At 44.5% G+C, this 25,052-nt stretch overlaps 1 protein-coding gene across 1 annotated transcript in view; it reads right to left on the minus strand.

The window, feature by feature from the left end:
- PRR14L (proline rich 14 like) overlaps positions 1 to 20,660 on the minus strand; it is a 40,397-nt gene extending 19,737 nt beyond the window's left edge. Inside the window, exons 1-3 of the mRNA XM_038762409.1 lie at positions 20,152 to 20,660; positions 16,695 to 16,770; positions 875 to 6,089 (exon numbers count right to left, since the gene is read on the minus strand). Coding sequence (XP_038618337.1) covers positions 875 to 6,089; positions 16,695 to 16,770; positions 20,152 to 20,640 — 5,780 coding nt within the window. The 5' untranslated portion in view covers positions 20,641 to 20,660. The remainder of the gene's footprint in view (positions 1 to 874; positions 6,090 to 16,694; positions 16,771 to 20,151) is intronic.
- Between the last annotated feature and the right edge of the window lie 4,392 nt (positions 20,661 to 25,052).

A 25,052-nucleotide genomic window follows, 5' to 3' on the forward strand; every position in this document is an offset into this window, starting at 1 on the left:
CATGTGCTAAATGGGGATTCAATACCTGGTCTCCCTCCTTAAAGACTGTGAGCCCCATGAGAGACCTGATTATCTCGTATCTCCTCCAGCGCTTAGTACAGTGCATTCATTCAATCGTATTTATTGGGCACTTACTGTGTGCAGGGCACTGTACTAAGCGATTGGGAAGTACAAGTTGGCAACATACAGAGACGGTCCCTACCCAACAGCGGGCTCACAGGCTAGAAGGGGGAGACAGACAACAAAACAACACATATTAACAAAATTAATAGAATGGTAAATATGTACAAGTAAAATAAATAGAGTAATAAATCTGTACAGACATATATACAGGTGCTGTGGGGAGGGGAAGGAGGTGGGGGGGTGGAGAGGAGGGAGAGAGGAAGGAGGGGACTCAGTTTGGGAAGGCCTCCTGGAGGAGGTGAGCTCTCGGTAGGGCTTTGAAGGGAGGAAGAGAGCTAGCTTGGCGGATGAGCGGAGGGAGGGCATTCCGGGCCAGGGGGAGGACGTGGGCCGGGGGTCGACGGCTGGACACTGCATGGCATGTAGTAAGTGTTTAACAAATATCAGAAATATTATTATTACCACACCACATAAGTTGAGTTTTCCTAGCATATACTGTGGCATAATACGTGTATGTGGATAAAAGGGGAGGGGGGAGAGGATAGAAAGCAAAGAATCAAAGAGATGAACAACAGGCACAAGGAAGATTAGTGATTCAGTAAGACGGTTCCATGCGCAAATTCTCGTTCAGTCCCTTTTGGCTGGGAATTAAGATTAACCAAAAAAGCACCGTCAAAGAAGGAAGGTCTGCCTCTCTTTCCTCCAAAAAACAAAGAACGTCTATTGGCATAAGAACAGGGACAGATTTTACCTGTTCTCGGCGGTCTGACTTGGCTGCAGACTTGGCTGCCACTCGCTGTGACTGGAATGGAGAGTAGTGATATTGAGGGGGCAGGTGGGAGGACCATGCTGGCTCCATATGGAGAGGACCCTTCCCAGGGAGTAGGGCAGTGAAGAGACGAGATCATTTGATACGGAAGCTGCCGATCTTAACCCCTTTAAGCCCCGCAAGAAGAACCTCTGGATGGAAAGGGTGTGACTGGAGAAGTTTCTTCTTCTTCTTGTCCAGATCCTGTAACATCCAGGGGAAGAAAGTGCTAAAAAGGTATGAAGGCCAAGCACGGAGCAACTTGCTCTGTTTGTTGCTCCGGTGTTTCTTCTACAGACTTGAGCAGGAAGTGGGGGCTCTCGAGTAGCAGGGGGCTGCAAATCACCGCTGAAGCCAATTTCTTCCCTGACGGTGGCTGCCCCTGAAGAACTTCGGGACAGGAGAAAAGAAAAGGTCCATTTCGGCGGCTGAGGTGAGTTCGCGGGGGCTTCTCCTAAGGCAGGTCTAGGGGGTGCACAGTGCTCGGAAGCAGTCCTCGAAATCTCGGCCGCGGGATCTGATTCCAGTTTTATGTGAAAGGAAATTGGGACGATCGGGGTATCGAAGAGCAACGGTGGCGGTTTGTCGTTCAAGTCTAAGAAGCATATCTGGATGGCTTCAGGGGGATAAAGTGCCAGAGGCTGAAAGTCAGGCATTTTGCTGCACCTGTCATCAGCCCGATGAGAGTTCAACCGCATACTAATACATGAAAAGACATCCAGGAGATTTTTCAATCTGAGCTGGTTGTGTCGTTCGGCCACTGGAAGAGTCCCGGAGGAACGCTGCGAAGGCGTTGGCTTGTAGGTGTTTTTGGCGGGATTCAGTAGTTTACTGGCAAGGACGGACAACTTCTTCAGCAACGCCGGCTCTTTGGTAGAGTCCCTGTGTCTCCTTCTGGCCCACAGGCTACAGCTAGTGGTCCTCTGCTTTGGCATGTGGTCGACCGAACTTATGGCTGTATCTGCGTTTATTTCTGGTGGCTTAGATGCCCCAAGAGAACAGCTGAAGAGTTCGTGTTCCCTTTTAAGAATCGTTTCCGAAGAACTTCTTAAAAAACCTGAACTTCGAATCTTCCTTTTTCTTACGGTCTTGATTGGCTCTTGAGACGTCACTTTTTTACATTTTCGACCGGGCTGTTTCTTTACCGGAACTGGGGTAGTCCCAAAGGCACCTTGATTTTCATCACCCCTTGCGGAGTTGTCGCTTTGAGGTATCATCTGGGAAGCCGGGAGGCCAGGATCTGCGGGGAAATCGACGCAATTCGCTAGTCGGCGGTCCAGAGAGGCCATTTCTGAATTTCTGATCCTCAGAGACCATGTCGCAGCATCATCCTTGAAAATCTTGGCCCTGTGAATATCCTTCAGAGTATTGTTTATATGTTTCCGGTGACTCCCGCTACAAAAGTCCTGTCCTAAAAGATGCTCAGGCTCCTTGTCGGCTGATGATATATCTCTGGATACCTGATTGAAAGGCTCGGCACTAAACACAGTCTGCTGCTGCAGTTCTTTAGATTTCTCGGGGATTGTGGACTCCCGGCCTGCTACCTGTGACTCGCCGGTGGAAGCAATTTGGGCAATGTCTTTACCTATCTTTGTTTGCTTGCATTTATCACATTCATCTTTTCTAGTGATTCTTTCTCTAGCTACTTCTCCAACTGATGAATGATTCGCTGTTCCCAGTTGCGTTCCTTCAATCTCTTTCCTATTTGCTTTGCTCCTCAAATTCAACTCAGAAGGCAAATGAATACCAGTTATTTCTAAATTATCACTCTTCGAAGGTATTCCGTTGCCTACGCAGAGTGCGGCTGTGGAGCTTTTCAACATTTCCTCCGGCAATTTTTCATTAACCTCTGAGTTTTCAGGAAGCGTTCGGTCACCTGCTTGTACAGAACACCCTGTCTGTCCAACTTTATCAATCCAGATTCTATTTAAACTGGTTTCCGAATTCTTCCCTGAGGAGGAGAACTGTGAAGGTATTTCACGAGCTTCATTTTCAACCAGTTGTGAATTCTTGTCGGAAACAGTTCTCTCAGTCTGGCAACCAGAAAATGTAGACTCTTTCGAAGAGATCGTTACAGAATCTTCTTTATCACAACCAGAATGAATATGAAGACCTGGTGTGTCAGGGGTTCCTGGCATTTCTTCTGAAGGTGTGCCCCTAAGCATTTCTCCATGATGAGGGCTATTTAATAAAATATTAACTGTACCCAAATTTTTTCTTCTTGGCTCATGATTGGGAAAAGATTCTACCTTCGACACGTGAGCATCTCTGTGCATTTCAGCTTTCACTTCTTTTACACTATCACATACTTTTTTTGCACTTTTCGACATCGATTCATTATCAGAATCTTTTGTTCTTCTTTCACACGATCCTGTGACTTCCCATGATTGTATTACTTCAAGAGATTCAGTCTTGGAAGAAACAGTAGCTGTTAAATCTGAATCTCGCTCAACCATACTTTCAACTACAATACTAAATTCATTTCTTTGAGGCCAGTTGAGTCTCGACGTTTCATCTAACTGAGCCCCTGCAGATTCATCTTGCTCCGCCCTACTACCAATTGAATCGGGCAGTTTTACTTCTGATGTTTCTTCTTCAGAGTTATCCCTGATACAATCTAGGTGATGAATATTTACCTTGCCAAATGTTGAGTTTTCACAAGTCAGCTCAGTTTTAAGGTTTCCTTGAATATCTGCATTCGAAAGGTCACGCGGCAGCTGCATGCTATTGAAATCTCTAGCAACTTGCAGTTCTTGCTGCATAAGGCTTATCCCTTCTGTAGGTTCTTCAAAACAAACTGCGTCTCGCTTTCTTTTAACATCACTTGATTTCGGCTTTATTTCACAGGCACTCGGGTCAGACTGCTTACCGGACGATGATGCTTCATTTTCATTTCTGTAGGCAGCTGAATGGTTAAGGAGGTCACTTCGGTCATCAAGGCCACAATTTGCCACCTGAATAATAGATCCATCTGCTTGTTTCACATTGTTAAAGCCTAAGAATTCCAACTGAAGAGATGGGTCCAACAACATTTTCGGACTTGGAATCCCAGAGGATTCACCGTTCTCTGAAATATCACCCTTAGGGAGGTTAAATTCACAAGTCTTCTTCCCATTTATAGTCTGTCTATTTTCTGGGTTTTCTCCCTTTGCTCCTTCTAGGAAATGAGCTGGAGAGGCAGAAAACTTGGCTTTGTTTACAGCCTGGCTGCCCACTAAACACACGCCCATTGCATCTCTGGTGGGATCTTCCTGAACATCATTTTCCACTTTGATTCTCTCAAGTTCATCTTTTCCTAAAGTGCATTGGTTACTTTGTTCTGTTGTGTTCTTTGTATGGTTCCTAGTTTCAGGAGTATTGATATCCGAGCTGTCTTCTGTTCTTTCACAGAAGTGTTCACTGGATGCTGTGGCATGCTTAGGTGTCCATTTGGAAGAATTCTCAGCTTCTGATAAGATTCTGCCGGTCTCAGAAATGGAACCCGTGGCCCTAAAGACACACGTTCTATCCGGTACATTCTGAACCCCACCAAAGTAGCCAAAATTATCTTCAGATGGAGAAGCTTCACATTCCTTGACAGAAATCTCTTGGAAATGGTTAAATGTCTCCCTGTTATTTAAAGTTGGGTCTTCACTCTCTGAATCGATAATTGTCTCTATACTGGCGAGCCCCTTTACAGAAGAATTATTGACTGGTATGACATTATCATCCCTGGGACCACTTGAAAGAACGGAACAAGTTTTAACAACCGGTGAACAGTGGTCTTTTAGACTACTTGCTTTGATAAGGGTGGCTTGCTGGTGAGTGATTACTTCTTTACTATCTTCTAAAGCAGAGTAACTGTTTTGGCTAAAATCCATACTTCCTTCATTATATACTTCTTTTAACTTACTTTCTACAGACCACTCCTCCCTGTTACGAAGGAGCGAGTCCTCTGGGGACTTCGGATGTACAGAGTTTTGGGGAGACTTTTCTCTAGTTGAAGCATCTGTGTTCTTCATCCCACTAGAGACTGACTCCACAGGGCAGGAAGAAAGTTCACTCATTTCATTAGTAAGGTTTAGTCTGTCAATTTCTGGAATACCAGTTTCATTCGATTTAGGACTGCCATCAAGGTCAGTGTTTTTATATGCTTCCAACTGGGAAGTTGCTCGATTGTTTTCCACTACCTTAATTAATGAAATGAGTGGCTCGTCTGCCCCTATACTGGCAGGGGGCTCTTTTCGAAATGGGAGCTCGCTAGAAGACGCTTCTTTTAACTTAGAGCCGTTATCCAAACGCTTCTGGTGACTGGCTGAAAAATTTCCTTCTTTGAGGTCTTTGACTTGATGAGTACCGCTGGTACAGATTTTTCTCTGGCACTCTTGCTTTTTCAAATTATCTTGCTTTTCTAGAACGATTTTGTCATCTTCCTCTGAAATTTTATCGGTGGATTCAGCAACGGGAATACATGAGTTCTTCAAGTGGGCGCCTTCTTGTCTTTCTTGCCTGGCAGGGAGGTTCCTTGGGCTGATTACTTCTGAGGTGTCAGTGGTTTCCCCATTGCCAGAGTGGCCTAAATTGCTGCCTCCTCGTTGCTCAGCAACAGCACTAAGCAGATTTCCATCTTCACATGTGGGATGCGGGAGCTGTTCTTCCCCTGATGCTAAACAGGCAACTGAACAGCTTCCTTTTAAAGACAGTACAGTCGCAGAACTGGTCTTGGCGGCAGGAGCAGAATGGCTGCCTTCAGTCTGGAGGAAAGGATCTTGTTGATGATTGTCAAGTGCTTCGGAGAGAAGGATCGATTTAGACAAATCTTTTTCACTCTCCATGGCAGGAACACTCCGATCTCCTACTGGCAGTAGACAGGGAGGATGTGTTGTTTCCGCTTCACGTTCTTCTTCTTCTTCGGAAGGTGCTTCTGTTAACCCAGCTTCTGCAAAGGTTAAAGGCTCTGGGGAAACTAAGGTGCTGGTTTCTGAAACCTCACCAGTGGCCATGGTTTTGTCTACATCTGGGCATTCACTGGGCTCAGCTGGGCATTCTCTACTCACTTTGTTACTCCTGCATCCTGAATTATTAATCGTCCCAGTCCCATTGACCTTGGTACCTTGTACTTCTTCAGTAGGTTTTAATGGAGTTTCTGTTGTAACCTGTTCACTTCCTTGATTATCTTCTGCACAAAAAACAAAACAAAACACAAATCATTACTTCGTATCTGCTTTTTTTTTAAAAAAAAAGGTCCAACTTCTTTCACTCTATTATTTACACTTTCACATAGCTTGGTGTTTCTGCTCTCCTTTCCTCCAGGGCAGAGAGGCCTAGAACTTGTGAGAAGAGAAAATAAAGACAACCTCCTAAGCTGGTCCTGCATTCTGATGCCTCTGCTCCTTCTGTTTTTCCCTTTCACACTGAGTGGGACATAAGGCAAGTGGGAAAGATGAGGAAGAAGGGAAGAGTCCAACAGAAATAGGTGCACACCCTGGGTAAATACCTTTCCAAGCTATTAAGGAGCTAACAGTTGAATGGGGGAAATAAACACAAAACTATAGAAAGATGGATAAGTGTATAAATCAGGTTTTTTAAAATAGCATTTATTAAGTGCTTACTGTGTGCAAAGCACTGTTCTAAGCGCTGGGGAAGTTACAAGGTGATCAGGTTGTCCCACGGGGGGGCTCACAGTCCTAATCCCCATTTTACAGATGAGGTAACTGAGGCCCAGAGAAGTGACTTGCCCAAAGTCACACAGCTGACAATTGGTGGAGCCAGGATTTGAACCCATGACCTCTGACTCCAAAGCCTGGGCTCTTTCCACTGAGCCATGCTGTAGCTAGTAGCTCATTGTGAGCAGGGAATTTGTCCACCAACTCTGTTGTATTGTACTCTCCCAGGCACTTAGTACAGTGCTCTGCACATAGAACGTGCTCAATAAATAAATTGATGGACTGATTGATAGAGAAAGAAAAGCAAATGTATGTAAGTGCTTTGGGTGGCTGTGAGTATATGTGCTGAGGTAGTAGTTGGAAGGACAGGATCTGTATTTCTCTCCATATGTCTGTTTCCTTTAACCAGTAAGATCTGTTTCTCCCTTTCCTGCCACTCTCTTTCCCCTTTTCTAAGACCACTGTACCTGGCCCTATGAGTCCACTAACACCATATCTACAAGCAAATAGGATAATAATGATATTGATGGTATTTGTTAAGCACTCACTATGTGCCAGGCACCATACTAAGCACTGGGGTGGATCTACATCTTCTAGACTGTGAGCCCGCTGTTGGGTGGGGACCGTCTCTATATGTTGCCAACTTGTACTTCCCAAGCGCTTAGTACAGTGCTCTGCACACAGTAAGCGCTCAATAAATATGACTGACTGAATGAATGAATCTACATCTCTGCCCCTGCTCTCTCTCCCTCCCTCCAGGCTCGTGTCTCCTCCTGCCTTCAGCACATCTCCATCTGGATGTCTGCCCACCATCTAAAACTCAGTATGTCCAAGACTGAACTCTTTATTTTCCCTCCCAAACCCTGCCCTCTCCGTGACTTTCCCATCACTGTAGACGGCACTACCATCCTTCCCGTCTCACAAGCCCGCAACCTTGGTGTCATCCTCGACTCCGTCTCTCGTTTACCCCACACATCCAAGCCGTCACCAAAACCTGCCGGTCTCACCTCCGCAACACTGCCAAGATCCGCCCTTTCCTCTCCATCCAAACTGCTACCTTGCTGGTTCAATCTGTCATCCTATCCCGACTGGATTACTGCATCAGCCTCCTCTCTGATCTCCCATCCTCCTGCCTCTCCCCACTTCAGTCTATACTTCACTCACTATACTTCACTCATCTTTGTGCAGAAACGCTCTGGGCATGTCACTCCCCTCCTCAAAAATCTCCAGTGGCTGCCTGTCCACCTACGAATCAAGCAAAAACTCCTCACCCTGGGCTTCAAGGCTGTCCATCCCCTCGCCCCCTCCTACCTCACCTCCCTTCTCTCCCTCTACAGCCCAGCCCGCACCCTCCGCTCCTCCGCCGCTAACCTCCTCACTGTACCTCGTTCTCGCCTGTCCCGCCGTCGACCCCCAGCCCACGTCCTTCCCCTGGCCTGGAACGCCCTCCCTTCACATATCAGCCAAGCTAGCTCTCTTCCTCCCTTCAAAGCCCTACTAAGAGCTCACCTCCTCCAGGAAGCCTTCCCAGACTGAGCCCCCTTTTTCTTCTCCTTCTCCCCATCCCCCCGCCCTACCTTCTTCCCCTCCCCACAGCACCTGTATATATATTTGTACAGATTTATTACTCTATTAATTTTACTTGTACTTATTTACTATTCATTTTGTTAATGATGTGCATATAGCTGTCATTCTATTTGTTCTGACGATTTTGACACCTGTCTACATGTTTTGTTTTGTTGTCTGTCTCCCCCTTCTAGACTGTGAGCCCGTCGTTGGGTAGGGACTGTCTCCATATGTTGCCGACTTATAATAATAATAATGATGGCAATTATTAAGTGCTTACTATGTGCAAAGCACTGTTCTAAGCACTGGGGGGGGGGGGATACAAGGTGATCGGCTTGTCCCGCGTGGGGCTCAAAGTTATCATCCCCATTTTACAGATGAGGCCCAGAGAAGTTAAGTCACTTGCCCAAGGTCACACAGCAGACACGTGGTGGAGCCGGGATTCGAACCTATGACCTCTGACTCCAAAGCCTGTGCTCTTTCCACTGAGCCACGCTGCTTCTCTAGCCATGCTGCTTCTCTGTACTTGTACTTCCCAAGTGCTTAGTACAGTGCTCTGCACACAGGAAGCGCTCGATATGATTGAATGAATGAATGAATGAATATAAGCAAATCAAGCTGGGACACAGTCCCTGTCGCATGGGATGCTCACAGTTTCAATCCCCATTTTACAGATGAGGTAACTGAGGCACAGAGACGTGAAGTGACTTGCCCAGGGTCACACAGCAGACAAGTGGCAGAGCCGGAATTAGAACCCATGACCTTCTGACTCCCGGGCCCATGCTCTACCATACTGCTTCCCATAATAATAATATTAATAATAATTATGGTATTTCTTAAGCGCTTACTACGTGCCAGGCACTGTACTAAGCACTGCGGTGGATACAAGCAAATCGGGTTGGACACGGTCCCTGTCCCACATAAGACTCACAGTCTTAATCCCCATTTTACAGATGAGGTAACTGGGGCACAGAACAGTGAAGTGCCTTGCCTAAGGTCACACAGCAGACAAGTGGCGGAGCCGGGATTAGAACCCATGGTTTTATTCATCAAGTTCATTTAAATTGTTCTATTTAATAACAAGGTTAGGTTGTTAATTCATTCATTCAATCGTATTTATTGAGCGCTTACGGTGTGCAGAGCACTGTACTAAGCGCTTGGGAAGTACAAGTTGGCAACATAGAGAGACAGTTCCTACCCACAGTGGGCTCACAGTCTAGAAGGGGGAGACAGACAACAAAACAAAACATATTAACAAAATAAAATAAATAGAATAAATATGTACAAGTAATAAATATGTACAAACATATATACATATATACAGGTGCTGTGGGGAAGGGAAGGAGGTAAGGCGGGGGGGATGAAGAGGGAAAGGAGGGGGAGAGGAAGGAGGGGGCTCAGTGTGGGAGCCCCCTTCTAGACTGTGATCCCACTGTTGGGCAGGGACCATCTCTATATGTTGGCAACTTGTACTTCCCAAGCGCTTAGTACAGTGCTCTGCACACAGTAAGCGCTCAATAAATACAATTGATTGATTGACTCATTGGGAAGGCCTCCTGGAGGTGAGCTCTCAGTAGGGCCTTGAAGGGAGGAAGAGAGCTAGCTCGGTGGATGTGGGGAGGGAGGGCATTCCAGGCCAGGGGGATGATGTGGGCCAGTTAATAATTTTACAAAGAATTTTGTAGTAATTCTACAGATATTAAAGTGTCATATATGCGGTCCACCTACAGGGATGGCCTCAATAAACCTGCTCTGAGACCTACAAAACCCCATTTGTGCTATGAGACACCTGTGGACACTGTCTGCCCTTGGAATCAGAGGGCAGAGGAAATCCTCTGAATGGAGTGTCGCTGGCAAAATTGAAGAAAATGGAAGTGAATCGAGATATATGACTAATGGGTCTTGAGGAAACCGCTGGTAGTACCGAGATTTGTTTAGCCTAGAAGTTATGGCCAAGAGGTGACAAGCAGTTAGTACAGTGCTCTGCACATGGTAAGCACTCAGTAAATACGACTGACAGACTTAACTGTCTTCAATATGGAAAGGGTGAGTATGACAACACTTGGGGTTTCCTCCTCAGAAACGGGTTGAGATTGCACCAAGAAGGAGTTTGGTTTAAACATGAGGAAGAACTCCTTCATCAGAAGGGTGACAAACAGTGAGACAAAAGCCCTGAGGGTACACTGTGATGTTTCCACACTTGGATATCTAAAATTAAGTAAAGGGTAGATAACCACCAGTCCTGAATGGTTTAGGGGTAACGGGTTGGACCAAATGATTTTCTGTGGTTCCTTCCAGCTCTGATCTTCTATAACATCTTGGGTGGGGACTGAGGGGTGAACTTTTCCCACAGGAGGGTTAAGAGAATGTGGCAAACTCTTTGAAGTACCCAACTCCATCAATTTTTAAATATGAGGTTTTATGCCAGCCCAAATGGATCTGATTTAAGAGCTTCCACTAGGTTCCAACATAAACATTTCCTTTAGCCTCAATTATTTACTTATTTGTTTGTCGGGCAGTTTCTACTACCACATTTCACTGAATCAATCATATTTACTGTGTGCAGAGCACTGTACTAAGTGAGTGGGAGGGTACAATATAGAGTTGGTAGTCACAATCCCTGCCCACAATGAGCTTACAGTCTAGATGGGGAGATGGACATTAATATAAATAAATACATTAAAGATATGTACCTAATTGCTGTGGGGCTGAGGGAGAAGTGAATAAAGGGAGCAAATCAGGGCGACACAGAATGGAGTGGGAAAAGAGGAATAAAGGATCTGCCAATGCCCATCTGAAAGCAAATTGTTTATTTCCCCCACTGTGAAATATTCTGGGATTTTTTAAGTGCCGTTAAGATCTGGATATTGATCGGGAAATCCAATTTCTATGTACTTTCAGCATTAGGCCTGTCAGTAAAGACAAGACTGTGAAACCGGCTGAAGATGGCCAGCACAGTGGAGGCAACTGGACCATGAGAATTCATTTAAAATGTTCACTACCTTGCTCCCGATATAATTTTTACCATCAAGGTGACTCTTGAACACAAAAAATCCCAACGCACTTGGTTTGGAAGCTTTCACAAAAAGTGGAGCTTGATCTGAATCTGTTTTGCGAGTCAGGTGGCTGCCATGAGACTGGATTGGAAGGCGACTGCCTGGACCAGTAAGTTCTTGGTTCTTTTTAAGTTGTAAAGTAGTAATTATTGATAATGACAAAACCATGTCCTATAATCTTTAGAATACCCTTTGGTTCTCTAGCACAAGTTGCATTTTTAGAATATGTTCATATTCATCAATCGATTGCATTTATGGAGCACTAAGTCCAGAGCACTGTACCGAGCACTTGGGAGAGTACAACAGAAATTGTGTCGTACGACAGATTCATGCAGTTAAAAGATTTCTTCAAAAATGGATTTGAAAGTACTTCTTTCCTACCAATAAAAAGGGATCTAAAGAAGAGACTTGCAGATCCTGTGAGAAAGGGGCCATGACTCACCAGATATAAATTTAAAATGTCCATCATTGCTTCGTAGGCTCTATTTTAGTAATGATTGAATCCCAATTACCATTATTTCATCACAAACAGACATGACTTCTTCTTGGTTCCTTCTTAACTACTTTGTTAGAAGAGAAATGCTTTAAAGTGGATGGGAATCAATAGGTATTTTATGAATTGTCTCTTTCTAGAAGGCTAATGAGAAGATTGGAGACAGGGGAATAGACTTAAAGTCTTCTCAGGAGTTCTTTCCAGCTCTAGGATGCAATATTTACATCCAGAGTCTCCTCATTAGAGACCCCATCTTAAAAACTTTACATTCAGTTCTAGTTCTGGACTGGACTCTAGTTCCTCCCCCAAAAGAGGAGATACGAATAAGTGAGAAGACATCCTTACGTGAAGGATATACTTAATTCTTTGAAAGGAATTCCAAAATCGTTATCAGACCTTATTTTGAACTGGTGCAATATTGAAGAGGATTGAAATAGAGATTGATGCTAGGGACAGAGCGACACATTGGCTTTATTCACGCTAATTTCTCAATAATGCTGCACTTGTCTAGATTTAAGAGGCTGTTTTAAATATCGGATTTATCTTACAGGCCCCATTTTTCCTAAAGGAGGAATATAATCCTATAAAAATGTATACTAAAAGTCATCTTTCAAATTTACCAACTACAGTAACTTGGGCTTTCCCTATTTCACCACCCTTCTTTCTGTCCCCCTTAGGTTGCCCTACACCTCAACTCGTAATTCTCTTTCTATTCCATCTTCATTATCTACTGGGCACTGCACTAGGCATCTGGAATTATTCAGGAGTAAAAGCTATGGCCCCCTGTTTTCAAAGTGCCAAATTCCCTATATCTGGGAAGAGAAGGGAACGGAAAATGGGGAGGAAAGAGGTGCAGGAGAGGAGCTTACTAAGAGCTCTCCTTCCACAGTGTTCTGGTTATTTTATTTTCATGTAAATCTTCTAGACTGTAAACTCCTTGAGAGAAGGGAGCATATGTCTACCAGATCTGTCACACTGTCCTCTCCCGGGTGCTTAGTATACTGCCTTGTACAGGAAGCACTCAATAAATATGACTGACTGATTGATCCATTAGGTTTTTTTTGATATGGCTGTTCTCCAGCTTCAAGGAAACAGCTTTCGAGTCTTCGTTTTATAACTTACCTAGAAGGAAGTGGAAAATTGGAAGAGACAGTGATTTGGGAGGCTCGGCACAACGGCTCCTTTGTCTAGGCACTACTGTCGGTGGGGTGTGAAACTCAGGGTACCAATAATAATTTGAAGGAGTCGCTGCCCAGAGTTGTCCAAAATGCAGCCCTATTCAAACTGTAAATAAAAGGTGGGTGGCAGAAGGGGGCTCCAGTATCCCTACAAAACTTTACCATTCTGTTGGGGACCAATCAATTAATCAATGGTATTTATTGAGCACTTACTAAGTGTTGTACTAAGTACTTGGGAGAGTACAATACAATAAAGTTGGCAGATACATTTCCTGCTCACAAGAGGGGGAGACAGATAATTTTTTTATGGTATTTGTTAAGCACTTTCTATGTGCTAGGAACTGTACTAAGTGCTGGGAAAGATATAAGACAAGCACGTTAGACACAGTCCCTGTCCCACACAGGGCTCACAATTTTAATCCCCATTTTACAGATGAGGTAACTGGGACCCGGAGAAGTGAAATGACTTGTCCAAGGTCACACAGCAGACGAATGGCCAGAGCCAGGACTAGAACCCACATCCCTTTGACCCCCAGGCCACTGCTCTAACCAGGCTAGGCCAGGCTGCTTCTCGTGGACGCCCCAGTAATGTCTCATCTTTCATATTTCAATAGTCCCTCATCTGTTAATACTGGAATCTTCAGCACTGTAGATGATTGGGTATGAGTTCCCAGAGTCTCTCGCTATCATTTTCTAAGACATTCTGTGTTTTCTGATTCAAAGGAAAATTTCTCTATCCATCTTGAACTACCCCATTCCTCTTTCCCTGGTGGTTATTTCCTATAATACTGAGTCCCATTCTTCCTTGTTCTTGGGGTGGCGCGCACAATGTTTGTGATTCCTAAGTGATCCTATAATGGAAGTCTCTCCAGGTGAGATAAAAGGCAAAGTCTGATCATCTTTGCAGATACATTTCCCGTTGTCCTTTTCCTCTCACCAACATTCCCTTCCCCTCATGGGATCAATTCCTGGGTAAAATCCAATTTTATAATAATAATAATAATAATAATGGCATTTATTAAGCGCTTACTATGTGTGCAGCACTGTTCTAAGCGCTTGGGGGAGAATACAAGATGATAAGGTTGTCCCACATGGGCTCACAGTCTTCATCCCCATTTTACAGATGAGGGAACTGAGGCCCAGAGAAGTGGACTTGCCCAAGATCACACAGCTGACAAGTGGCGGAGCCGGGATTCAAACCCATGACCTCTGAGTCCAAAGCCCGAGCTCTTTCCACTGAGCCACGCTGCTTCTCTAAGCTTCTCTGGTTTCTCTAAGTTTTATGTTCGTTTCCCTCGTTCCTACTTCTTCTCTGTCACAAATGAACCTGGAGAAGTAGCAATCCTTACTGCCTTCTTGTTGCTAAAAGCCCTGTTTGAAGCGGACTCTTAGAACAGCTACAGCAATTCAGCATTCTGAAGGGGAAAACATCATAATGGGTCAAGATTTGATTTTTGAAAATAAATATTAATCCATAACACACACTGCTATTCAATTGTTACGTCCTTACACGGATCAAAATTAGTTAAGTGACTGAAACTTCTAAATAAAAACCCAAAACATATTTCAAATCTTCCAGCTTAGAGCCCTGATGAAGCATGGCACAGACTATATTTTCATGTTGTTACGATGACCTTGAGGGGGTGAGGGGAGTGTGTTCAGGCTAAGTTCAGAGTGGTAGCCAGTATCACTTCCAGATTTTTATGCTACTGGAACCACCTGCTCTTCTGTTCTCAGGCCTCCATGTTAGACCTGCCACAGGACAGGGAGAGCTGGGGGAGAGTGACAGAAGGCCTGGGAAAATGGCAGAAGCAGAGGGAAGGGAAGAGCCTAAAAGTGCATCACAAATGGCAACAACTGACATAGGTAAAGGCTGGAATGCCAGGCAGGATGACCTAGCAAATTTCCCTTTAGCACATGGGCTCAGCGGCCTATATCAGGCCTCAAGAAAAGCTTAGCTCACTGTGAGAACTAAGAAAAATTTGTAGAGATGGGGGGAAAAGAACTCTGATCTGCTAACACAGAACAGTGAGAGCCCAAAGATAGTCTCCCTCCACAAAGTTCATTTGATGTACAAGTAGCAGCCTAATTCTTGGGCCTTTCTGTCTGGGGTAAGAATCGGATGGTCTGAAATTGTCCAGAGAAAATTCTCATTCATTCATTCATATTCATTCTCTCCTCTCTCTCTCTCTCTCCCTCTCTCTCCAGAATACTACCGGGAAAAGTGTAGACTTAATGTCAAGCATTTCTTCAGTACAATGAATTAGATTTCTGTAACTAGGGCTAGCATCCCGTTCAGGTCTATCCTTTCAAAACTAGCACTTTAAGATTTCTAGGACAGATGTATAAAACGTTAACCAAGAACTCAACAATGAATTAGAGTTCTGAAATTGAGGCCAGCATCCCTTTTAGCTCTATACTTTCAAATACGCATTTTAAGATTCCTAGGACAAAAATGTCAAACGTGAGTGAGCCAGTTTTAATTGTACATATTTATTCTATTTATTTTATTTTGTTAATATGTTTTGTTTTGTTGTCTGTCTCCCCCTTCTAGACTGTGAGCCCGCTGTTGGGTAGGGACCGTCTCTATATGTTGCCAACTTATACTTCCCAAGCGCTTAGTACAGTGCTCTGCACACAGTAAGCACTCAATAAATACAATTGAATGAAAGTATTCAACTCAAGATGCCTTGACTACTGGATCAGCCCTCTTGTTGACCTCTCTGCCTCCTGTCTCACCCACTCGAGTCCATACTTCACTCGGCTGCTTGGATCATTTTTCTACCAAGCTGTTCAGTTCCCATCTCCCCACACCTCGAGAAGCTCCGGCGGTTGCCCGTCCACCTCTGCATAAAACAGACACTCCTCACCATCAGCTTTAAAAGCACTCCATCACCTTGTCCCCTTCTACCTTACCTCATTGCTTTCCTCAGACAACCCGGGCCGCACATTTCGCTCCACTAATAACAACCTACTCACTGTATCTCATTCTCTTCTATCTCGCCGCCAACCTCTAGCCCACATCCTGCCCGTCTTGGAACACCCTCCCTCTTCACATCCGACAGATGATCACACTCTCCACCTTCAAAACCTTATTAAAACCACATCCCATCCAGGAGGCCTTCCCCAACTATGCCTTCGTTTCCTCTTCTTCCCACTCCCTTCCGCATCATCCTTGCACTTGGATTTGCACTCTTTATTCACCCCTTCCTCAGCCCCACAGAACTTAAGTACTTACTCATAATTTATATTAACATCTGTTCACCCTTTAATCATAAATCATTAATTTATATTAACATCTATCTTCCCTTGAGACTGGAAGCTCATTGTAGATAGGGAATGTGTCTACCAACTCTGTTATATGTACTCGCCTAAGCATTTAGTACAGTGCTCTACACACTGTAAGTGCTCAATAAATACAACTGATCGAATGAGCACGCCTTTGAGCAGGGATGCACTGCACAGTGGCAATCCAACATGTCCTGACTGAGGCAAGTAACTCTTCAAATTACATTAGCAATTTCAAGGATCACGATAAAAAATGAATTATTAACTCTCCTAGGCATTTAGTACAGTGCTCTACACACTGCAAGTGCTCAATAAATACAACTGATCGAATGAGCACGCCTTTGAGCAGGGATGCACTGCACAGTGGCAATCCAACATGTCCTGACTGAGGCAAGTAACTCTTCAAATTGCATTAGCAATTTCAAGGATCACGATAAAAAATGAATTATTAATAAAATGACATTAATGCTCACTGTCCTACGATTGAATGAGTACAATGGGATGGGGAAAGAGGAGACTGCCTCGAGACATACATACCTTTACGCTTCAGAGGGCCTTCTGAACAGAATGTGCTTGAAAGAGATCCTGTCCTTCTTTGTGTTAGAGGCTCCTCCTAAAATAAGAAAGTTTGCGAGTCACCCGGGTTTCAGGGTCAGCTAAAGCTTCGATTGATCATTTCATCTGAAGTTTCTCTGACCCCAGGGAAAACTCCTGCAGCCCCAGCTGCTGGAAATGACCAGAATTAACACGCCCAGACCGGCGAAGGAAATCTCTTATCGAACTGAAATTATCAGCTAGGTGGTACGACTAGTGAAAACTTCCCCGCGATTCAGTTTCTTCTCTTATTTTTCCTTGATTTTCGAGTCCCCTGCCTCCTCATTTGGTTGCCTTTTCATTTTCAACCTCTCTACTTTTGAAGTGGGGGCATCAGTCTGAGCTGTCGCCAGGTTCTAAAAAGAATATTCAGGGGAGATCCTGTTCCGATGAATTGTTGGCTAAGTTTATCGCACCTTCTGTTTCTTGTTGCTGCAATCCATTGCTACCACTGTCTTCACTTACCTTCCCCCACCTGGATTGCGAGTCCCACATGGGTTCTAATCCCAGCTCCGCCACTTGTCAGCTGTGTGACTTTGGGCAAGTCACCTAACTTCTCTGGGCCTCAGTTACCTCATCTATAAAATGGGGATTGAGACTGTGAGCCCCACGTGGGACAATCTGATCCCCTTGTATCCCCCCCGGTGCTTAGAACAGTGCTTAGCACATAGTAAATGCTTAACAAATGCCTTCATCATTATTATTATTAATGCCATCATTATGATCATTATTTCTCTCCTCTTAAATGCACATTCAGTAGCATAGTATGTTGGACCATTAGGAGGTAGAGCTTTGACGGGGTGGGAGAAAAGGAAGAAAGAAGACAGATAAAGCAGAAAAGAGGGAGGGAAAGAAGCACTTAGTACAGTACTTTGCACACAGTAAGTGCTCAATAAATATCATTGAGTAGGGAAGAAAATAGGAAGTGGAATAAGAGGAAGGAAAATAAATTCACCCATTTTTCCTTCTCTTCTGTTGCTTTTAATAATAATAATTATGGTATTTATTGGGTGCTCACTATGTGCCAAGCGCTGCTCTAGGCGCTGGGGTAGATACGAGGCTATCAGGTTGTCCCATGTGGGACTCACAGTTTTGGTACCCATTTTGCGGATGAGGTAACTGAGGCACAGGGAAGTGGGGTGACTTGCCCAAGGTCACACAGCTGACAAATGGCAGAGTTGGGATTAGAACCCTTTCTGGTTTTACACTGGTACTGAGCATACCCTTGGTCTCAAAGCCCCATAGTAAAGTGCCTGGCACATAGTAAGAGCTTAACAAATATTACTACTATCATTGTTATCATTATTATTAGTAGTAGTAGTAGTAGTAATAGTAGTACTACTCTCCTCCCCTCCCCTCCCCATTGCCCCAATCTGCTCCTTTGCTCTAATCCCTCCCTGCCCCACAGCACTTGTGTATATAGGTATTTATAATTCTATTTATTTTTATTAATGATGTGTATATATATATCTATAATTCTGTTTATTTATAATGATACTACTGATGCCTGTTTACTTGTTTTGCTGTCTGTCTCCTCCCTTTCTAGACTGTGAGTCCGTTGTGGGCAGGGATTGCCTCTATTTGTCGCTGAATTGTACTTCCCAAGCGCTTACTACAGTGCTCTGCACACAGTAAATGCTCAATAAATACAACTGAATGAATGAATATGTATAGGTAATGATGAGGATACTAATTATAATAGTCATCATTTCTCCCCCTCCTCCCTCTCCCCTCCTTCCCCTCCCCACAGCACCTATATATATGTTTGTACATATCTATTCTATTTATTTTATTTTGCTAATATGTTTTGTTTTGTTGTCTGTTTCCCCCTTCTAGACTGTTAGCCCGCTGTTGGGTAGGGACCGTCTCTATATGTTGCCAACTTGTACTTCTCAAGCTCTTAGTACAGTGCTCTGCACACAGTAAGCGCTCAATAAATACGATTGAATGAATAAATGACGGCGACTGTGATCTATCTACCCAGGTGTCCAGTACAGTGCTTTGCATATAGTAAGTGCTTAATCAGCACCATAACTAAGCTAGAAAAATCAACCAAGAACCACAAATAAATTCTAATGAAATATTGGGGTGGTCATCTTCAGCTTCCACGCATGGACTCAAATTAACTATTTGAAAGTAAAAGAACTTAACGTATGTTGCGTGGATTCTGGTCAGAAAAAGTTATCATTAGGGAGTGAAAACTGACTGGAGCTAAGAGCGCAGATTTGGTTCAGTCCTTTTAGACTGTGAGCCCACTGCTGGGTAGGGACTGTCTCTATATGTTGCCAATTTGTACTTCCCAAGCGCTTAGTACAGTGCTCTGCACACAGTAAGCGCTCAATAAATATGATTGATGATGATTGATTGATTCAGGTGGACAGAGTCAGGAGCGGGACAACTTCCAAGCAGGACTTGGGCCAGATGAGCCATTGCTCCCCCATAGCACTTGTATATATTTGTACAGATTTATTACTCTATTTTACCTGTACATATTTACTATTCTATTTATTTTGTTAATGATGTGCATATAGCTATAGTTCTATTCATTCTGATGATTCTGACACCTGTCTACATGTTTTGTTTTGTTGTGTGTCTCCCCCTTCTAAGACGGGGAGCCCGTTGTTGGGTAGGGACTGTCTCTATATGTTGCCAACTTTGTACTTCCCAAGCGCTTAGTACAGTGCTCTGCACACAGTAAGCGCTCAATACGATTGAATGAATGAATGAGTCCCAAACATCCTAGTGCTATAATAATGATGATGGCATTTATTAAGCGCTTACTATGTGCAAAGTACTGCTCTAAGCGCTGCAGAGGTTACAAGGTGATAAGGTTGTCCCACTGGGGCTCACAGTCTTAATCCCCATTTTACAGATGAGGTAACTGAGGCACAGAGAAGTGACTTGCCCAAAGTCACACAGCTGACAAGTGGCAGAGCCGGGATTTGAACCCATGACCTCTGACTCCAAAGCCTGTGCTCTTACCACTGAGCCACGCTGCTTCTCTCCAACATGAGGGAAGGCAGAGTATAGAGTACTCATATGGGGTACTCTAATGTGCACCCTTAAAGTCCTAAGTATGGAAGTCGGGGCTTTTGTGATGCAAGCAGCAGGGAACAGAGAACCTGGAACTTACTGGGGTGACTGAGCACCCTTCAAATCCTCAGGGCCTTGATCAAAGCATTCGACCTCTCCCCCTTCTAGACTGTGAGGCCACTGTTGGGTAGGGACTGTCTCTATACATTGCCAACTTGGACTTCCCAAGCGCTTAGTACAGTGCTCTGCACACAGTAAGCGCTCAATAAATACGACTGATTGATTGATTTTTACGCTCCAATAGAAGTCTGGCCCTTGCTTGGCCCTTAAGTGTCTCCCTGGTAATATTACCAGCGCAGCATCTTACCTGATTTGAACAACACTTTTCCTCAGCATCCACGGAATGCTGTTTGAGATGGTCCCCAGATGGGCCTTCCTTCCTGACTTCTGCGATTCCAGGGCCTTCCTCCCGCTCCCCCCCATTCCACAAATATGGCTTCTCCACGCTCCACGTTTCGGAATCTTTACTGTCCAAGTCGCCAGAAGCCACCGGATCTCCGGCTGTGGATTCTGCCAGCTGAGGACCCCCGGCTTTGTCCCCGCGGTCCAGAGTCTCGGGTTTTTGAGCGCCATTTTTCACCACATGAGTCTTGTGCTGCTTTGCTGGCAGTTTACTGCCAGGCCCAACCGGAGAGCTTGAGGCTTCGGGGTTTGCACGGGGACTAACACTTGGCTCGCGCTCAGCAGGCAGCTCGGGGGAGATGCTTACAGGAAGTTCATTGTACAATTCTTGGGCCCCGCCAGACATGGAGGATTCAAGTGGGGCTGGCCTGGTTCCGGCTCCGGATGTCAGCATTAGAGCAGCTGGTGACCCCGAGACAAAGGTCTCTCACCCTGAAACAGAGCAACAGGGAACAGGGGAGTTAGAGCTGATGTTAAAACCCGGAAAACAGTAACGTCAAATGCTGTCACGATGGTCGAAAGGAAACCTGGACGTCAAAGGTCTTCGGCAGTTCTGACAGCTAGAGTCAGCACTGTCTAAGCTACCCAGCAAAGACTGTCAGATTTTAATTCGAATTATGCCTTGCAAAACCTCTCTCCCTCGCCTCCATCTACACCTGAAAGCTGGTACACGGGGAAGAGCGACTGTGCAAATGCTGAACGCTAGTGGACAGCCACATTATAAAGCAAAAGTGGAAAATGACCCGATTTTACCTTCCTATCGCCTCTGGGTTTGTCTTAAGACACCTGAAAGAAGCTTATATTTTCCTACAAAATAAGAGCAAAGCTTAAAGGCTCTTAGGGACTTTGCCCCAGATACGGCTTAGCAGGGTTTAGAATATGTGCATTTCGGGGTACATGAATGGGCAGAATCCAAGTTCCCCTGTTGGAAACGATTAATCAGTCAATCAATGGTATTTATTCAATCAATCAATCGTATTTATTGAGCGCTTACCTGGTGCAAAGCACTGTACTAAGCGCTGAAGTACAAGTTGGCAACATATAGAGACAGTCCCTACCCAACAGTGGGCTCACAGTCTAAAAGGACTTATTATTGAGTCTTGGACAAAAGTTGGACTCCTTGGGCAAAAGGATTTATTGAGTGCTTACTACGTGCAGACCACTGTTCTAAGCACTTTGGAGAGTATAATACCACAAAATTAGCCGATATGTTCCCTGCCCAGAATGAGCTTACATTCTAGACGTGGAGACTATCATTAATGTGAATAAATAAGCAATTTATAATAAATTACTCAAAGATGCGTACATATGTGGTGTGGGGTTGGGGGTGGAGTGACTATCAGATGCCCAAAGGTCGCAGATCCAAGGGCACAGACAACACAGAAGGGAGCGCGAACCGGGGAAAAGAGGGTTTAGTCAAGGAAGGCCTCGTGGAGAAGATGTGACCTTAATTGTGCTTTGAAGGTGGAGAGAGTGGTGGTCTGGTATATTTGGGGAGAGGGGTAGAGGGGGAGTTCCAGATTAGGGGGGATTAAGACTGTGAGTCTGTTTGGGCTAGGGACTGTGTCCAACTCAATTAGCTTGTATCTACCCCAGCATTTAGTACCGCGCTGGCACATGGTAAGTGCTTGACAAATACCATAAAAAAAAAAACAAAACAAAAGAACTCGCATTATGGTTGTTGGAAACCAGTACTCCAAACTTGGATACTTTCCTCTTCTGAGTAAGCAAGACAGCATCATCATCATCAATCGTATTTATTGAGCGCTTACTGTGTGCAGAGCACTGTCCTAAGTGCTTGGGAAGTACAAATTGGCAACATATAGAGACAGTCCCTACCCAACAGTGGGCTTGGTGGCGGGGGGGAATTGAAGGTTATCCGCCTGCCAATCTGGGGGCCCTGTACTATAAGTCAGAAGCGGTGTGGCTCCGTGGAAAGAGCACGGGCTTTGGAGTCAGAGGTCATGGGTTCAAATCCCAGCCCCACCACTTGTCGACTGTGTGTCTTTGGGCAAGTCACTTAACTTCTCTGTGCCTCAGTTACCTCATCTGTAAAATGGGGATGAAGAGTGTGAGCCCCATGTGGGACAACTCCATCACCTTGTAACCTCCCCAGCGCTTAGTACAGTGCTTTGCACATAGTAAGTGCTTAATTAATACCATCATCATTATTATTATTATTATTATTATTAAATGCCACAGGTCTTGGAGTGAGCACAAACTGAGCGGCGCTAGTCCAAGCATTTAGAGTGCACAAGACCGGCTGGGATTGATGCTAGGCTGGCTGCCCAAATTAGTCAAGGGCAGTGCCAATTCTGGGCATTTTTCCATTTTTCTAAAATCTCTCTGGACGGTCTGTGGAAACCCAGGACTCTAACAGCTAATCCGTGAAATCAGGGGCACAAAACTCTGTTGCTCTATACAGGAATTCCCAGACATGTACTCTTCATTTACACAGTTTTGATTCATCATCATCATCAATCATATTTATTGAGCGCTTACTGTGTGCAGGGCACTGTACTAAGTGCTTGGGAAGTACAAGTTGGCAACATATAGAGACAGTCCCTAACCAACAGTGGGCTCACAGTCTAAGAGGGGGAGACAGAGAACAAAACCAAACATAGTAACAAAATAAAATAAATAGAATAGATATGTACAAGTAAAATAAATAGAGTAATAAATATGTACAAACATATATACATATATACAGGTGCTGTGGGGAAGGGAAGGAGGTAAGATGGGGGGATGGAGAGGGGGACGACGGGGAGGGTTGACTTCACTATCTGGGGATTTCTGGCTAAAGGCTAAACCAGCAGGACACAGGAATTTGTTTTTCAAGCCTAGACATCTTTCCTTTTTGCTCTCAAGTGCTTTGGATTTTGTTTCCAATGCACTCTGCTAAATACATTATTCCAATCACTAAAGAAGCAGCGTGGCTCAGTGGAAAGAGCCCAGGCTTGGGAGCCAGAGGTCGTGGGTTCTAATCCCGGCTCTGCCACTTGTCAGCTGGGTGACTTTGGGCAAGTCACTTCACTTCTCTGGGCCTCAGTTACCTCATCTGTAAAATGGGGATTACGACTGTGAGCCCCACGAGGGACAACCTGATCCCTTTCGCTTAGAACAGTGCTTTGCACATAGTAAGCGCTCAATAAATGCCATAATCATCATCATCAATTAGTCTTGGTAGATATAGGACGTTATAGAATCTAAGCATAAGCTACTTTCCCCTCAACCCATATTTCCCTTATATTAGAAGCTCCCTCTAGACCGTAAGCTTGTTATGGGCAGGGAACATGTCTGCTAATTCTATTGTATTGTACCCTCCCAAGCACTGAGAACAGTGCTCTGCACATAGTAAGTGTTCGATGAATACCACTGATTAATAAAGTATGTGGTACTCAACAATGAGTTTCAGTTCTAATGGTAAGGGCAGAAAATGGTAACATAATTCATTCTCCCCCTTCCAGACTGTGAGCCCACTGTTGGGTAGGGACCGTCTCTATATGTTGCCAACTTGTACTTCCCAAGCGCCTAGTACAGTGCTCTGCACACAGTAAGCGCTCAGTAAATACAACTGACTGAATGAATCTCTCAAAGGATTCATTCATTCAATCAATCACACTTACCCTGTGCAGGGAACTATACTAAGAGCTTGGGAAAGTAAAATACAATAAACAGCGACATTCCCTGCCCACAGTGAGCTCACAGTCATTCATTCAATCGTACTTATTGAGCACTTACTGTGTGCAGAGCACTGTACTAAGCGCTTGGGAAGTACAAGTCTAGACTGTGAGCCCACTGCTGGGTAGGGACTGTCTCTATATGTTGCCAACTTGTACTTCCCAAGTGCTTAGTACAGTGCTCTGCACACAGTAAGTGCTCAATAAATACGATTGATTGATATTTATTACTCTATTTGTACATATTCTATTTATTTTATTTTGTTAATATGTTTTGTTCTGTGTCGCCCCCTTCTAGACTGTGAGCCCACTGTTGGGTAGGGACCCTCTCTATATGTTGCCAACTTGTACTTCCCAAGCGCTTAGTACAGTGCTCTGCACACAGTAAGGGCTCAATAAATTTGATTGAATGAATGAATGAACAAGTCGGCGACATATAGAGACTGTCCCTACCCAACAGCGGGCTCACAGTCTAGGAGGAGGAGACAGACAACAAAACATGTGGACAGGTGTCAATCATCAGACTAAGTCACCAGTGGCGGGGGAGACAGACATCAATACAAATAAATAAAATTACAGTTATTTACATAAGTGCTGGGGGGCTGGGGGGCGCGAAGAGCAAAGGGAGCGAGTCAGGGTGACACAGCAGGGAGTGGGAGATGAAGAAAGTCTATGTACACCACTCTCCCCATCTTCAGAGCATTATTAAGGTCACCTCTCCTAAGGGAGTCCTTCCCTAATTAAACCCTCTTTCCCCCAGGTCCCTCTCCTTCTGCATTGTCTACGCACCTGGATCTTTGACTTTTCGGCATCTGATATTCCCCCCACCCTCAACCCCACAGCATTATGTACATCGCTTTATTTTATATATTATAAATTACTTATATGAACGCCTCCCTCCCCTCCTAGACTGTTGTGGGCAGGGAACGAACGTGTCCTTCCCTTCTCCACAGCACCTGTATATATGTTTGTACATATTTATTACTCTATTTATTTATTTATTTTACTTGTTCATATCTATTCTATTTATTTTATTTTGTTAGTATGTTTGGTTTTGTTCTCTGTCTTCCCCTTTTAGACTGTGAGCCCACTGTTGGGTAGGGACTGTCTCTATATGTTGCCAATT

Source organism: Tachyglossus aculeatus, chromosome 21 (assembly GCF_015852505.1).
Source record: "Tachyglossus aculeatus isolate mTacAcu1 chromosome 21, mTacAcu1.pri, whole genome shotgun sequence".
Lineage (NCBI taxonomy): Eukaryota > Metazoa > Chordata > Mammalia > Monotremata > Tachyglossidae > Tachyglossus > Tachyglossus aculeatus.